The sequence below is a fragment of the Hemiscyllium ocellatum genome, chromosome 24 (genome assembly GCF_020745735.1).
Source record: "Hemiscyllium ocellatum isolate sHemOce1 chromosome 24, sHemOce1.pat.X.cur, whole genome shotgun sequence".
NCBI classification, from domain to species: Eukaryota; Metazoa; Chordata; class Chondrichthyes; order Orectolobiformes; family Hemiscylliidae; genus Hemiscyllium; species Hemiscyllium ocellatum.
Window position 1 is genome coordinate 14,734,088 of NC_083424.1, and position 14,295 is coordinate 14,748,382.

Sequence of the window (14,295 nt, forward strand, 5' to 3'; positions counted from 1 at the left end):
ATTTCATCCACAAATGTTAATCCAACTCGTTGCACTGTCAGGTTCAATTATTGCATCAAACTAGGTTCCCCTGATGTCATCAGCATTCACTATACAAACAGTCGAGATGAGGGAATATTCTGCTCTCCTAGTTTCTCAGCAGCTTCGAGGTAATGTCAATCTCCTGGCAGGCATATTTCTTCAAGTGTCGTTAGATTGGGGATCTGAATAAAGTAATTGGGTGATGTGTAAAACTTTGCAGTTTAGCACTTGAGGTAAGAGAACGTCAAGGTTACTGGTGTACAATTTACACTATCCCAGATAGGTCCTCTCACCATTTTAAAGGCAACTGTCTATCGATGATCAAGTAGGAAATTTGAAGTTTGTCAAGTTCCGTTCTAGTTTTGAAGAAAGGTCACTGAACCTGAAACTTTAGTGCTGCTTTCTCTTCACAGTTAATGTTGAGTCTGCTGAGTTCCTCCAGCTATTTCTGTTTTTATTTCAAGTTTCCAGCATCTGCAGTTCTTTGTTTTTTTTGTTTGGTGTCAAAATTGAAGTATGGCTGTGCATTTCTCAGGAAGTTCTGAACAGATTCTCCTTTCAGAAATGTTGAGCTCTTTTCTTTCAAAACAAAAAATGTGAGATTGCTACTCCCTGGAAAATCTGGCCCATTATCTTGATAGATTGGCAACAGCAACCGGGTTCAACTGATCAGTTTCACTTTAAAAAATATTAGCATTTATGATGCTTGCTACCCTTTTGTACCTGCATTAAATTTAGAGGATTCAACAGGCTTACTCCAGGTAAGAGGGCTTCAATCTTTGGATAGGTACCTGGGACTTCGATGTTGTAGCCATTTTGGAGATATGGATAGCGCAAGACAATAAGACACAGGAGCGGAAGTAAGACCATTTGGCCCATCGAGTCCACTCGACCATTTAAATCATGGCTGATGGGCATTTCAACTCCACTTACCAGCATTCTCCCCGTAGCCTTTAATTTCTTGTGACATCAAGAATTTATCAATCTCTGCCTTGAAGACATTTAGCGTCCTGGCCTCCACTGCACTCCGCGGCAATGAATTCCACAGGCCCACCACACTCTGGCTGAAGAAATGTCTCCGCTTTTCTGTTCTGAATTGACCCCCTCTAATTTTAAGGTCCTAGTCTCCCCGCCCAATGGAAACAATTTCTTAGCGGCAACCCTTTCCAAGCCATGTATTATCTTTTCAGTTTCTATTAGATCTCCGCTTAACCTTCTAAATTCCAATGAGTACAATCCCAGGATGCTCAGCCATTCCTCTTATGTTAGACCTACCATTCCAGGGATCATCCGTGTGACTCTCCGCTGGACATGCCACAGCGCCAGTATGTCCCTCCTGAGGTGTGGGGCCCAAAACTGGACACAGTACTCCAAATAGGGCCTCACCAGAGCTTTACGAAGTCTGAGTAGCACATTGCTGCTTTTATATTCCAACCCTCGAGATAAATTACAACATTGCATTCGCTTTCTTAATTACTGATTCAACCTGCATGTTTACCTTTAGAGAATCCTCAAGTAGCACACCCAGATCCATTTGTACTTTGGCTTTATGAATTTTCTCAACGTTTAGAAAGTAGTCCATGCTTGTATTCTTTTTTCCAAAGTGTAAGACCTCACATTTGCTCACATTGAATTCCATCAGCCATTTCCTGGACCACTCTCCCAAACTGTCTAGATCCTTCTGCAGCCTCCCCACTTCCTCAGTACTACCTGCCTGTCCACCTATCTTCGTATCATCAGCAAACTTTGCTAGAATGCGCCCCAGTCTCTTCATCCAGATCATTAATATATAATGTGAACAGCTGCGGTCCCAACACTGAACCCTTTGGGACACCACTTGTCACCAGCTGCCATTCCAAAAAAGAACCTCTTATCCCAACTCTCTGCCTTCTGTCAGACAGCCAATCCTCAATCCATGCCAGTAGCTCACCTCGAACACCATGGGCACTCACCTTACTCAGCAGCCTCCCGTGTGGCACCTTATCAAAGGCCTTTTGGAAGTCGAGATAGACCACTGGGTTTCCCTGCTCTAACCTACTTGTCACCTCTTCAAAGAATTCCAACAGGTTTGTCAGGCATGACCTCCCCTTACTAAATCCATGTTGACTTGTTCTAATCAGACTCTGCTCTTCCAAGAATTTAGAAACCTCATCCTTAATGATGGATTCTAGAATTTTACCAACAACCAGGGTTAGGCTAATGGGCCTATAAAATTTTCTATCTTTTGTCTGGATCCTTTCTTGAACAAGGGGTTTACAACAGCAATCTTCCAATCATCCGGGACTTTCCCTGACTCCAGTGACTTTTGAAAGATCTCAATCAATGCCTCCGCTATTTCCTCAGCCACCTCAGAACTCTAGGATGTAGTCCATCGGGGTCAGGAGATTTGTCAATTTTAAGACTTTTTAGCTTTTCTAGCACTACCTCTTTTGTAATGGAAATCATACTCAACTCAGCCCCCTGACTCCCTTTAATTGCTGGGATATTACTCATGTCTTCCACTGTGAAGACTGACACAAAGTACTTGTTAAGTTCTCCAGCTATTTCCTTATCTCCCATCACTAGCCTTCCAGCATCAGTTTGAAGTGGCCCAGTGTCTACTTTTGCCTGTCATTTGTTTCTTATACATAGTAAAAGTTTCTTTCAATCATTTCTAATATTACTGGCTAACCTACCTTCATATTTGATCCTCTCCTTTCTTATTTCTCTTTGTAATCCTCTGTTTGTTTTTGTAGCCTTCCCAATCTTCTGATTTCCCACTGCTCTTGGCCACTTTATAGGATGTCTCTTTTTCTTTGATACATTTCCTGACTTCCTTTGTCAGCCATGGCTGTCTATCCCTCCCTGGATAATCTTTCTTTTCTTGGGGATGAACCTCTGTACTGTGTCCTCAATTATATCCACAAACTCCTGCCATTTTTGCTCTACTGTCTTCCCTGCTAGGCTCTGCTTCCAGTCGATTTTCATCAGTTCCTCTCTCTTGCCCTCATAATTACCTTAGTTTAACTGTAACACCCATTACATCCGATTTTGCCTTCTCTGTTTCAAACTGCAGACTGAACTCTACCATATTATGATCACTGCTTCCTAAGTGTTCCCTTACTTTAAGATCTTTTATAAAGTCTGGTTCATTGCATAGCACTAGGTCCAAAATAGCCTGCTCCCTTGTGGGCTCCATGACAAGCTGTTCCAAAAAGCCATCCAGCAAGCATTACAAGAATTCCATTTCTTTGGATCCACAGGCAACATTATTTAGCCAGTCCACCTGCATATTGAAGTCCCCCATGATCACCGTGACCGTGCCTTTCTGACATGCCTTCTCTATTTCCTGGTACATGTTGCACCTCTGGTCCTGACCACTGTTAGGAGGTCTGGACATAACTCCCATTATGGTTTTTTTGCCTTTGTGGTTCCTCAATTCCACCCAAACAGACTCTACATCATCCGACCTTATGTCATTCAGTGCCATAGATTTAATTTTGTTCTTAACTAACAAGGCCACCCCATCCTCTTGGACATTGCAGATTCCAGGGTTTAGATCTTTCATTAAAAACAGGCAAGGCAGTAAAAAAAGGGGGAGGTGTAGACCTTGTTAGTCAAGGATAGTATAACCGTGGCTGAAAGAACGTTTGATGAGGACTTGTCTACTGAGGTAATATGGGCTGAGGTTAGACACAGGAGAGGAGAGGTCACATTGCTGGGAGACTTTTATAGGCCTCCGCAGAGTTCCAGGGATGTGGAGGAGAGGATTGGTAAAATGATTCTGGGTAGGAGTGAGAGGAACAGGGTGGTCATTATGGGGGACTTTAACTTCCCCATTACCGACTGGAAATGCTGTAACTCTAGTACATCTGATGGAGCAGTTTTTGTCCAATGTGTGCAGTAGACACAGTATATCGACACAGTATTCTGACACAGTATATCAAAGGGCCGACAAGAGGGGGAGGCCACATTGGATCTAGTGCTTGTTAATGAACCAGGCCACGTGTTTGATTTAGTGGTAGGTGAGCACTTTAGAGAGAGTGATCATAATTCAGTTACGTTTAATGTAGCGATGGAAAGGAAAAGGTACATGCCCTAGGACAAGAGTTATCAATGGGACAGGGCAATTATAATGCGATTAGGTGAGACTTAGAAATTGCATCTTTTGTTAAGTGGAAAAGGAGGCTTGTGACGATGAGATGAGGTGGTTCAGATGAGGCAATGGAGTTACAGAATAGCTAGGAAGGATTTAGCAGGTAGAATAAAGGAGAACCCTAAAGCTTTCTACAGGTATGTCAGGAATAAAAGGATGACTAGGGTAGGAATAGGGCATGTCATAGACAGAAGTGGGAAGTTGTGTGTGGACCCTGTGGAGATCAGAAAGTTGCCAAATGAATATTTCTCATCGGTTTTCACTCAAGAAAAGGATAATATCGTAGAGGAGAAGAATGAGATTCAAGATATTAGATTAGAAGGTTTAGAGGTTAGTAAGGAAGATGTGTTACCAATTCTAGAAGGAGTGAAAGTAGACAAGTCCCCTGGGTCAGATGGGATTTATCTGAGGATTATCTGGAAAGCTAGAAAGGAGATGGTGGAGCCTTTGGCTTTGATCTTTGAATTGTCATTGTCTACAGGTTTAGTACCGCAGGACTGTATATGTTGTGTCCTTGTTCAAGAAGGGCAGTAGAAATGACCCACGTAATTATAGACCAGTGAGCCTTATGTCTGTTGTAGGAAAAGATTATAAGAGATAGGATTTATAATCATCTAACAACAATTTGATTTCAGATAGTCAACATGGTTTTGTCAAAGGCAGATCATGTCTCACAAACTTCAGAGTTTTTTGAGAAGGTGACCAAGCATGTGGATGAGGGTAGGGCAGTTGATGTGGTGTACATGGACTTCAGTAAAGCCTTTGATAAGGCTCCACATGGTAGGCTGTTGGAGAAAATGCAGGGGCATGGATTGAGGTTGATTTAGCAATTTGGATTAGAAACTGGCTTTCTGAAAGAAGGCAGCGAGTGGTGGTTGATGGAAAATATTCAGCCTGGAATCCGGTCATTAGTGGTGTGCCACAAGGATTTGTTTTGGGACCACTGCTGTTTTTCATTTTTATAAATGACTTAGACACAGGCATAGGTGGATGGATTAGTAAATGATACTGAAGTCAGTGGAGTAGTGAAGTGTGGGAGAATGTTGCAGGTTGCAGGGGGACTTGGATACACTGCAGAACTGGGCAGAGAGGTGACAAATGGAGTTCAATGCAGATAAATGTGATTTGATTCACATTGGGGAGAATAGCAGGAAGGCAGAATACTGGGTCAATGGAAAAGTTCTTGGTAGTGTGGATGTACAGAGGGATCTTGGCGTCCATGTACATACATCCCTGAAAGTTGTCATCCAGGTTGATAGTGCTGCTAAGAAGGCATACGGTGTGTTAGGTTTTATTGGTAGAGGGATTCAGTTCCAGAGCTGTAATGCCATGCAACTATATAAAACGCTAGTGCGGCTGCATTTGCAATATTTTGTACAGTTCTGTCGCCCCATTACAGAAAAGATGTGGAAGCATTGGAAAAGATGCAGAGGAGATTTACCAGGATGTTGCCTGGTCTGGAGGGAAGGTCTTATGAGGAAAGGCTGAGACTTGGGTCTGTTCTCATTGGAAAGGCGGCGGCTAAGAGGGGATTTTATAGGGACATACAAGATGATCAGAGGATTAGATAGGGTAGACAGTGAAAACCTTTTTTCCTAGGATGATGATGTCAGCTTGTGATAGATTTAAGATAAATGTCAGAGGCAGGTCCTTTACTCAGAGTGGTAAGGGCATGGAATGCCCTGCCTGCCAATGTAGTTAACTCAGCCACTTTAGGGAGATTTAAACAATCCTTGGATAAGCACATGGATGATGATGGGATAGTGTAGAGGGATGAGCTTAGATGAGTTCACAGGTTGGTGCAATATCGAGGGATGAAGGGCCTGTTCTGCGTTATATTGTTCTATGTTTTAACTGCTGGCATGATCATTCCACTGACACAGAAATGTAGCTATACTTTCTAAGGGGTAGGAGGCCCACTTTCATGGTTAAATTGATATGCATTTGAGAATTGAGTCTAATTAGACTTGTTCATTAATAGATTATCTATGAAAGGGTAAAGATGATCCACATGTAGGTTTTAGAGTTTGTGTCACAGAGAAAAGTCCATTTATTTTCTAATTGACCCATATTAATTAGGTTATATTACCATATTTAATTATGCAATTCCCTAATTGCGTAGTGATTATATCTTGCACATTTTGCAGCCTAAAACTATTAAGAAAGGTGAAGCTTAAAAATCTCAGTTAAAAATCTCTTTGTTCATTTATATAGCCAATATTTATTGATCAACAGTATTCTTTGCCAGGAGTTCAGAACCACATCTTTTTAAAAGTTATGCAGAAATGCAATTTGCATATATACAAAATATCTGTTTGAAACTTACTCTGACTTTGAGGATGCTTTTATCTAAGTTACTTGTATAGGATGCTTGTCAGATGCTGCTTGACCTGCTGTGCTTTTCCAGTGCCACACTGACTCTTAAATAACTTAGTTAGTTGTGTTGCATATATTTCCCTTTGTGATGTCATAATTTCCCTACTACTGGTGCAAGGCTCACCGGCCTGTAATTTCCCAGATTATCCCTATTACCCTTCTAAATAAAAGAACTGGCTATTCTTCCGTCTTCTGGGACCTTTCCTACGGCTAAAAAAGTTACAAGAATTTTGTACAAGGCCCCAGCAATTTCCTCCTTTGCCTCCCTCAGTATTCTGGGATAGATCCTATCTGGTCCTGCGGGAACTTGCCTACCATTAATGCTTTTCAAATACCCAGTACTTCCTCCTTTCTCATATTGACATGCTCAAGAAAATCAACATACTCCTCTCTAGGCTCAACATCCACCACGTTCTTCTCCTCTGTGAATAGCAATGGAGAAGGAGGTCCTCACCCACTTCATTCATCTCCATACAGAAATTCCCTCCTCTGTCCTTGAATGGACTCATGTTTTCCCTAGTTAATCTCTTACTCCTTATATAGTTATAAAGCACCTTAGAATTTTCCTTAATTCCATTTGCCAAGAACACTTCATGGCCCCTTTCAGCCTCCTAACTCGTTTGCATTCTTTCCAGCTATTTTTGTATTCTTCAAAGGCTCTGTCTGTCTTCAGTTTCCTAAATCTTACATATGTCCTCGTTTTCCTTTTGACTAAGCTCAAAATATCTCCTCATCCAAGGTTCCGAAATCTTGCCATCCTTATCCTTCATTTTCAAGAGTGTGGTGCTGGAAAAGCACAGCCAGTCAGGCAGCATCTGAGGAGCAGGAGAATCGATGATTCGGGCATAAGCTGTTCATCATTTTCACAGGAGCATGCTGGTCTTGAACTCTAAATCATTTGGTCTTTAAAAGATTCTCACATGATAGATGTGGATTTACTCTCAAACAGCCACCCCCCAATCTCCATTTCCCAGTTCCTGCCTAATATTGTTGTAGTTAGCCTTCCCCAATACAGTTCCTTCGGCCAAGGACAACTCTTCCCTTTATCCAGAAGTTACCTAAAACTTACAGAATTATAGTCACTGTTCCTGAAATACTTCCACACTTGAAACTCTGATCACCTGGCTGGACTCATTCCCCAATACCAGGTCTAGTATGACCCTTTCCCAAGCTGGACTACTTACATATTGCTACAAGAACTCCTCCAGGACACAGCTAACAAATTCCCCAACTTCCAAGCACCTGGCCCGAAAGGAGGCCCAGTCATTATAGGGAAGTTAAAATAATGGACCACAACAACCCTGTGTTTTTACATTTTTCCATAATATGTTCACATATCTGTTTCTCTATCTCCCACTGGCTGTTAGGAGGCCTGTAGTACAACACCAAAGTGATTGGACACTTCCTATTCCTGATCTCTACCCATATGGACTCACTGAATGAGTCTTCCCAAAGTGTCTTCCCTCAATATAACTGTGATATTCTCCCTAATTCGTAACATCACTCTCCACCACTTTTGTATCCCTCTCAATCTCACCTGAAACATCTAAATCCCAGAATGTTAAAGGTGCCAATCTTACTCCTCTCTCTCAACCAAGTTTCTGTATTTGCTACAAAATGTGCTATTCCAAACTCTAATTTCATTTGCCTTACCTGTCATACACCTTGCATTAAAACAAATACACTTCAGTCTTGCTATGTCAAGTAATGTCTCCCGGTCTCCTCTTTCTTTTATCTTTACTGGCCTTAGTCTCTAACTCCTGCTTGGTCATTTCACTTGCTGACGTACTGCTCTGGTTCCCAACTCTTCTCTCTTTCTTCCCCCCACGCCCCCCTACACACACACTGTTTTAATCCCTCCTGAGTGACACTATCAAACCTCCCTGCCAGGTTATTCATGCCCTTCCAGTTCAAGTGCAACCTGTCCTTCATGTAACAAGTCCCACCTGCCCTGGAATGCATCCCAGTGGTATATTCCAACCTCAAATACAGAAATATTGAAAGAACGAGGCAACTGACTTAGATTAAACTTGAAATAGATTGTTATGTAGGTTGTGAAAAAGCAAAAATGAAAATAACAATTGACTCTAAGAGGAGATAGTTGTGTGGTGGTAATGTCATGAGTAATCCAGAGAGTCAGGCTATTGCTCTGTGGACATGGGTTCAAAGACCATAAAAAGGTAACTGGTAGATTTTAAATTCAGTTGAAATTTTTGTTAATTGTTGTCAAAACAAATTTCTAATTCCCTTTAGGGAAGAAAATCTATCATCTTTACCTGGTCTGCTGTTCATTCTGCTCCAGGTCCACATCAATGAGGTTGTGTAATACTCTGAAATGGCCTAGCAATGCATTCACTTTAAGAGCAGTTAGGAATAGGAACAAATGTTGGCCTTACCAATAGCGCCAACACTCCATACGTGAATTAAATAAATTAAAAAATCTCTTGACTAGATGTCTCTTGCAAAGAATGATGTTTGCAGGGTGTGCTGTTTGGCAAATTACAGGTCCTTTTAATCCTTTTTGTTTAAAAGTAGCCTTCAGACCTCTAATTTCTTGACCATGCTCATTTGAGTCATTTTTAAAAAAAAAGAACATGGAAGAAACAAGGGGAAGAGGGAAAGAAAAAGAGATCAACTGTGTGAGTGGAAGTGCTTTAATATGTCTTTAAACTAGTATTTTTAGAAATTTATTTTTATCATTTAGAGATAATATCACAGAAACAACAATATCTGGTGGTTGAGATGTTTTACTGATTAAGTAATAAGTTGTTCTCACTAACACACAGCAGAAGTTGAAAACTTAGAAAAGGTAACTGGCCAGGAAAACATGAAGTTTACTATACTTAACCTCAGTCCAAAAGCTAGACTGTCCTTTTGTTTCTTGCAGTTACTATTTTACAAAGTCATTAAATTTTATTTTTAAGTAATTTAAAATTGTGTTACAGCTGAAAATTGATCCTAGAAACAATTGATTGTATGTGTCACTGTACTAAACAGTACTTGAAAAACAGCCATGCACAGCTACAGCTTGGATAGCTTGTCGCATGCAAAATGATGGACCTGGTGGGGATTAGAAATATACCATCCCAATTCTAATTAATTAAAAAGCATACTTTTATATGATAGACTTTTGTGACACATTTGTAATATTAAGCATACTATTGCCAACACTAAAGTATGAAATTGAGGTTCCTTAAGGTCAATAACATCAACTAAAGTTATTTCTTCTAATAGTACTTTGCACCCTTTCAGCTAATTGGGATTAATTGAAACATCATTTGTGGCAGCCATGCTTTCAACCATTTTGCTCACCAAACAAGTGCTACCTGTCAGAGCTTTGATGCTAAACTTCTAACACCATCTTGGGTGGACTTGGTTGGAAGAAAGCTGGAGAAATGAGGAACACAGAAGATTAGAACCAAGCGTGTTCCATGGAGGAGAGAGAGAATGCAGAACACTGCTATAGTATTGTATTTACTGATTAATATTACATATTAAATATTACATATGTTAAATATTAATATATATGAAATATGCACAGCTTGGTTGAAGCTTTGTCTGGAAAGAGCAGAAAACTCACTTGTCCGTTGTTTGTGAGTCCTCACACTTATCATATAAGGTGTTAATAAGTGTGTACATGACCATTGGACTACATACCCGATAGGTACCCTTTCATTTGATTCAGCGCAATAATGCTCCAAGATGTAAAATTCTACTTTTTTCCCATTCCCAACAATACACTTTTTCTTTAGTTTATTGAAATTTTTGTGGTGGATACTTTGTAAAAAAAATATGAAACTCCTCTATTTTGCCATCTTTTAATCCTGTGGAGGTATTAATTGGCACAGATCTGACAGGTAAGATGATGAGTTGTTGCCAGACCTTTACATTCTAATTCATACTGGTTAACAATAAATGCACAACAGTGGTCTGGTGATATGTCTTTGATCTCTGTGGTGCCTCGCCACTGCGGTAGAGTTAAATAAAGAGAGAAAATGCTGTAAATACTCTGCATGCCTGACAATGTGGAAAGAGAAATAGAGTTAACATTTAGTCAGTGTGACAAAAGGACACCAACAGTATCCTTTTTTCAATGTTTATTTTCCATTTGACATTCATGATGTTGTTTTTTTGCAGTACATCTGTGCTCGGAATGGGTATGGATAGGCCTCCCACCAGAGTCAGGAAGGAAGCCAACTTTTACGTAAAGGGATGATTTTACAAAACAATCAATATTCTACCAATTACAGATCAACAAACTCCTTCTGTCTGTGTTCGCAGGTGGCCTCCCAACAGCAGCCCAAAAGAAATGTTTTCATGCAATGAAGCCGCTTTGGCAGTGAAGGCAACACTCACAACCCAGTGATTTCCAGAGGGGTTTCCCTTCCATTAATTTTTTTTCTTAAATACTGTAATTGTAAACTTTTTGCAACTTGCCCACTGATTGGGCTAGCAACTCTCAGGGATAGGTAATTGTGAACTCAATGGCAGTTCCAGCAGCAGGTAGTCAAATTGAAAGGGAAGCCCCACTTGCTGTGCATATTGCCAAAATGTCTTTCCATGTCAGGACCATGACTGCTTTGGCAAAATCTAGTGTCATTAGTTAGAGCACAAGACTTCTCTCTTCACTGATACAGGGTGCTCTCCTTCTGCTGTGATTGAGAACAGTTAAATCTGAAATATTTTTAATCTGTTTGATTTGAGTTACAAGGTAAACTCCATGCGCCATTGGGATAATTCATTCTTGAGCATTTTTAAAACAAACTTCCTTAACCATTCTTGAGAATTTGTTTGATCAACTAAAAAAATACAACCACTAAAACAAAATTAAATCCTAATTCAAAACTCTAAGTTCTCAAATACAAAATGAACAATAACAGGCTGACAATTTATTCTGTTGTTATATAACAGTCCCAAATGTTTATGCTTGTAACTATAATTTCATAAATAAAAGGTGCAGAAAAAAAGCACATATATGCATGTAATTCCATATTCTCAACTAATCACAAATCATTCGACAATCATTGGATTTTTTTGTGATATCATTATGGGTGTTACATAGGTAGTAATCACATTTGTGTGCACAACACACGTGGAGAGAGGTGGTACCGTGGTAATGTCACTGGTAGTAATCCAGATATTTTTGAATCAAGCCGTTCAGAGATGCTATTCACAACTCGAGAGCAGGTGGGATTTGAACCTAGGTCTTTGTTCAGCAGTAGGTATGCTATGACTGTACTACAAGAGCCCTACTGGTTATGATTCAAATGCTCAGACTAATGAACAATAGCTGATAAAATGTATTAAATTAATTTAAATTCTGAATTTAAAACTGATCTCCATAACCGTGGCTATGTGACCATTGTCATAAAATTCCATCTGGTTTATTTAGTCCTATATGGAATGCAATATGCTATTCTTATGGCCTACATATGTTTCCTGAACCACTGCAATGTAGTTGACCCCTCACTGTCCCCTGAAATAATCTAACAAGCCATCAGATTCCAAATGTATTGGAGCAGTTCAAGAACGTGGCTCATGGCAACATGCTCAAGACCAATTTTTGATGGGCAACAAATGCTTAACTTGTCAGAAATGCCTACATTCTGTGAAAAAAAAATCAGAAAGACAGGCTAATGGAATGAGTAGACACTTGGCAAAATAAATTTAACTGCTAGGAGGATTAAGGGAAGGCAACAGCAAATATATAATTCTAAAAGGGTTTTAAAAAGCAATAGTACAGGAACCTGGAGGTATATGGGCAGAAATGGCTGATGGATGAGAATGCAAATTGAAAAACAGGTTAATAAGTCATATGGGCTTCCCAAATAGAAACTTTGAATACAAAAGTAGACAGAGGTTATGATGAGCCTTTTTATAGTTACAGTTATACAATGCACAGTGGCTCAGTGGTTAGCACTGCTGCCTCACAACTCCAGGGACCCAGATTTGATTCCTACGTCGGGCGACTGTCTGTTTGGAGTTTGCACATTGTCTGCGTGGGTCTCCTCCGGTTTCCTGACAGAGTCCAAAGATGTGCAGGTTAGGTGGATTGGCAATGCTAAATTGCCCACTGTGTTAGTCAATGATAAATACAGGGAGGGGAAGGTGTCTGGGTGTGTTACTCTTCAAAGGGCCAGTGTGGACTTGTTGGGCTGAAGGGCCTGTTTCAATACTATAGGGAATCTAATCTAATCTATAACATGTCCACGTCTGGGCATTGGAAAAGATGAGGCATTGGAGAGGGTGTGTGAATGATTCTGGGGTGAAACTTCAGTAAATAGGATGCAGTGGAGAAGCTGGAACTGTTCTCTTTAGAGAGAAGATTGGGGAAAGTTGCTAGAAGTCTTCAAAATTATATAGGAAGAGAAAGACACTGTTCCTTTTTGGTTCAGAGGTTGAGAACAAAGCTATACAGATTTAACGTGAATGGCAAATGAATCAAACAGAACATGAAGAAAAACCTTCTGCTGTAACTAATAGTTGGAATTTGGAGTATTTCTCCAAAGAGCTTCCACAGTTCGCCAATCATGTTATAGCCAGTTTGCGAGTGGGAATCACCAGGAAATGAATTAACCCCCCAGGGTAATGCAGAAGGAAGCAGGATATCAATAAAGTTAAGAGGTAAGGGAGGTGGGGGTGGGGGGTGGGGGGGGGGGGGCGGCGGTGAGGAAAGGAATGAAGGGATGGGGTACAGGGAAGGAGAAATGGTGAGATATGGAAAGATGAGGTGACAAACAACAAGAAAATAGGGTGAGACACAGGATGAGAGATGGAAAGAGTGGCAGAGGACAAGGCAGGATGCCAGGTGAGAGACATGGATATACAGGTGCGGGTGGGAAAGTTCTTAACTCTTTGAATAACATCTCTTTCTTTAAAATAAATGTAAATAGATCAGTAGAATTATTTCAATTATTACATTTTAGGAAGGATGTGACAGTACTGGACAGGGTCCAGAAAAACTAACTGATGGTTTGTTTCATACAAATGTCTAAACTAAAGAAGGTTAAAAATTGACTTATCGTTACTTTTTTTCCTCAAGGCAATTTGGACTTTACTGGCTAGATGAGCATTTATTGCCAACCAACTGCCCTAGAGAAGATGATTCTGTGCTACCTTCTTGAAGTGCTACAATCCTTTGAACACTCAAAATGCTGTTAAGGGAGTTGTCAAATTTTGATCCAGCTAAATGAAGAAACAATGATACAGTTCCAAGTTAGGGTGGTGTGTGACTTTGAGGGAAACATGGTGGAATTCCCATGCATCTGTTGCCTTTATCTTCTAGGGGTAGAGGTCATAGGTTCAAAAAATGCTATTAAAGGATAGGAGAGTTGTTGTAGTGCATTTTATAAATGGTACAAACCACGTTATTGTGCCTCAGTGTAAAGGAAACAAATATTTAAGATGATGAATGAGGTTCATGGAGCAGGTTTCTTTGTCCTAGATGGTATCAAGCTTCTTGAGTGTTGTTGGAGCTGTATCCCACCGGGTACAGGTTGTTCTGGTATAACGAACATTTCAACAATGATGATGGCTCGGCGGTTAGCACTGTTACCTCACAGTGCCAGGGACTCGGGTTCAATTCCTGCCTTGGGCAACTGTCTGTGTGGAGTTTGCACCTTCTCCTGAGTCTGCATGGGTTTCCTCTCCTGGCCCAAAGATACGCAGGTTAGGTGAAGTGGCCATGCTAAATTGCCCATAGTGTTTTGGGATGAATAGGTTAGGTGTATTAGTCAGGGGTAAATGTAGGGGAAATGGTGACT

General features: G+C 40.5%; 1 protein-coding gene across 1 annotated transcript in view; it reads left to right on the forward strand.

Annotated features, from left to right (window-relative positions):
- LOC132827061 (T-box transcription factor mls-1-like) overlaps window positions 1-11,180 on the forward strand; it is a 51,936-nt gene extending 40,756 nt beyond the window's left edge. Inside the window, exon 6 of the mRNA XM_060843495.1 lies at window positions 10,670-11,180. Within this exon, the coding sequence (XP_060699478.1) occupies window positions 10,670-10,748 (79 nt within the window). The 3' untranslated portion in view covers window positions 10,749-11,180. The remainder of the gene's footprint in view (window positions 1-10,669) is intronic.
- Window positions 11,181-14,295: the final 3,115 nt, after the last annotated feature.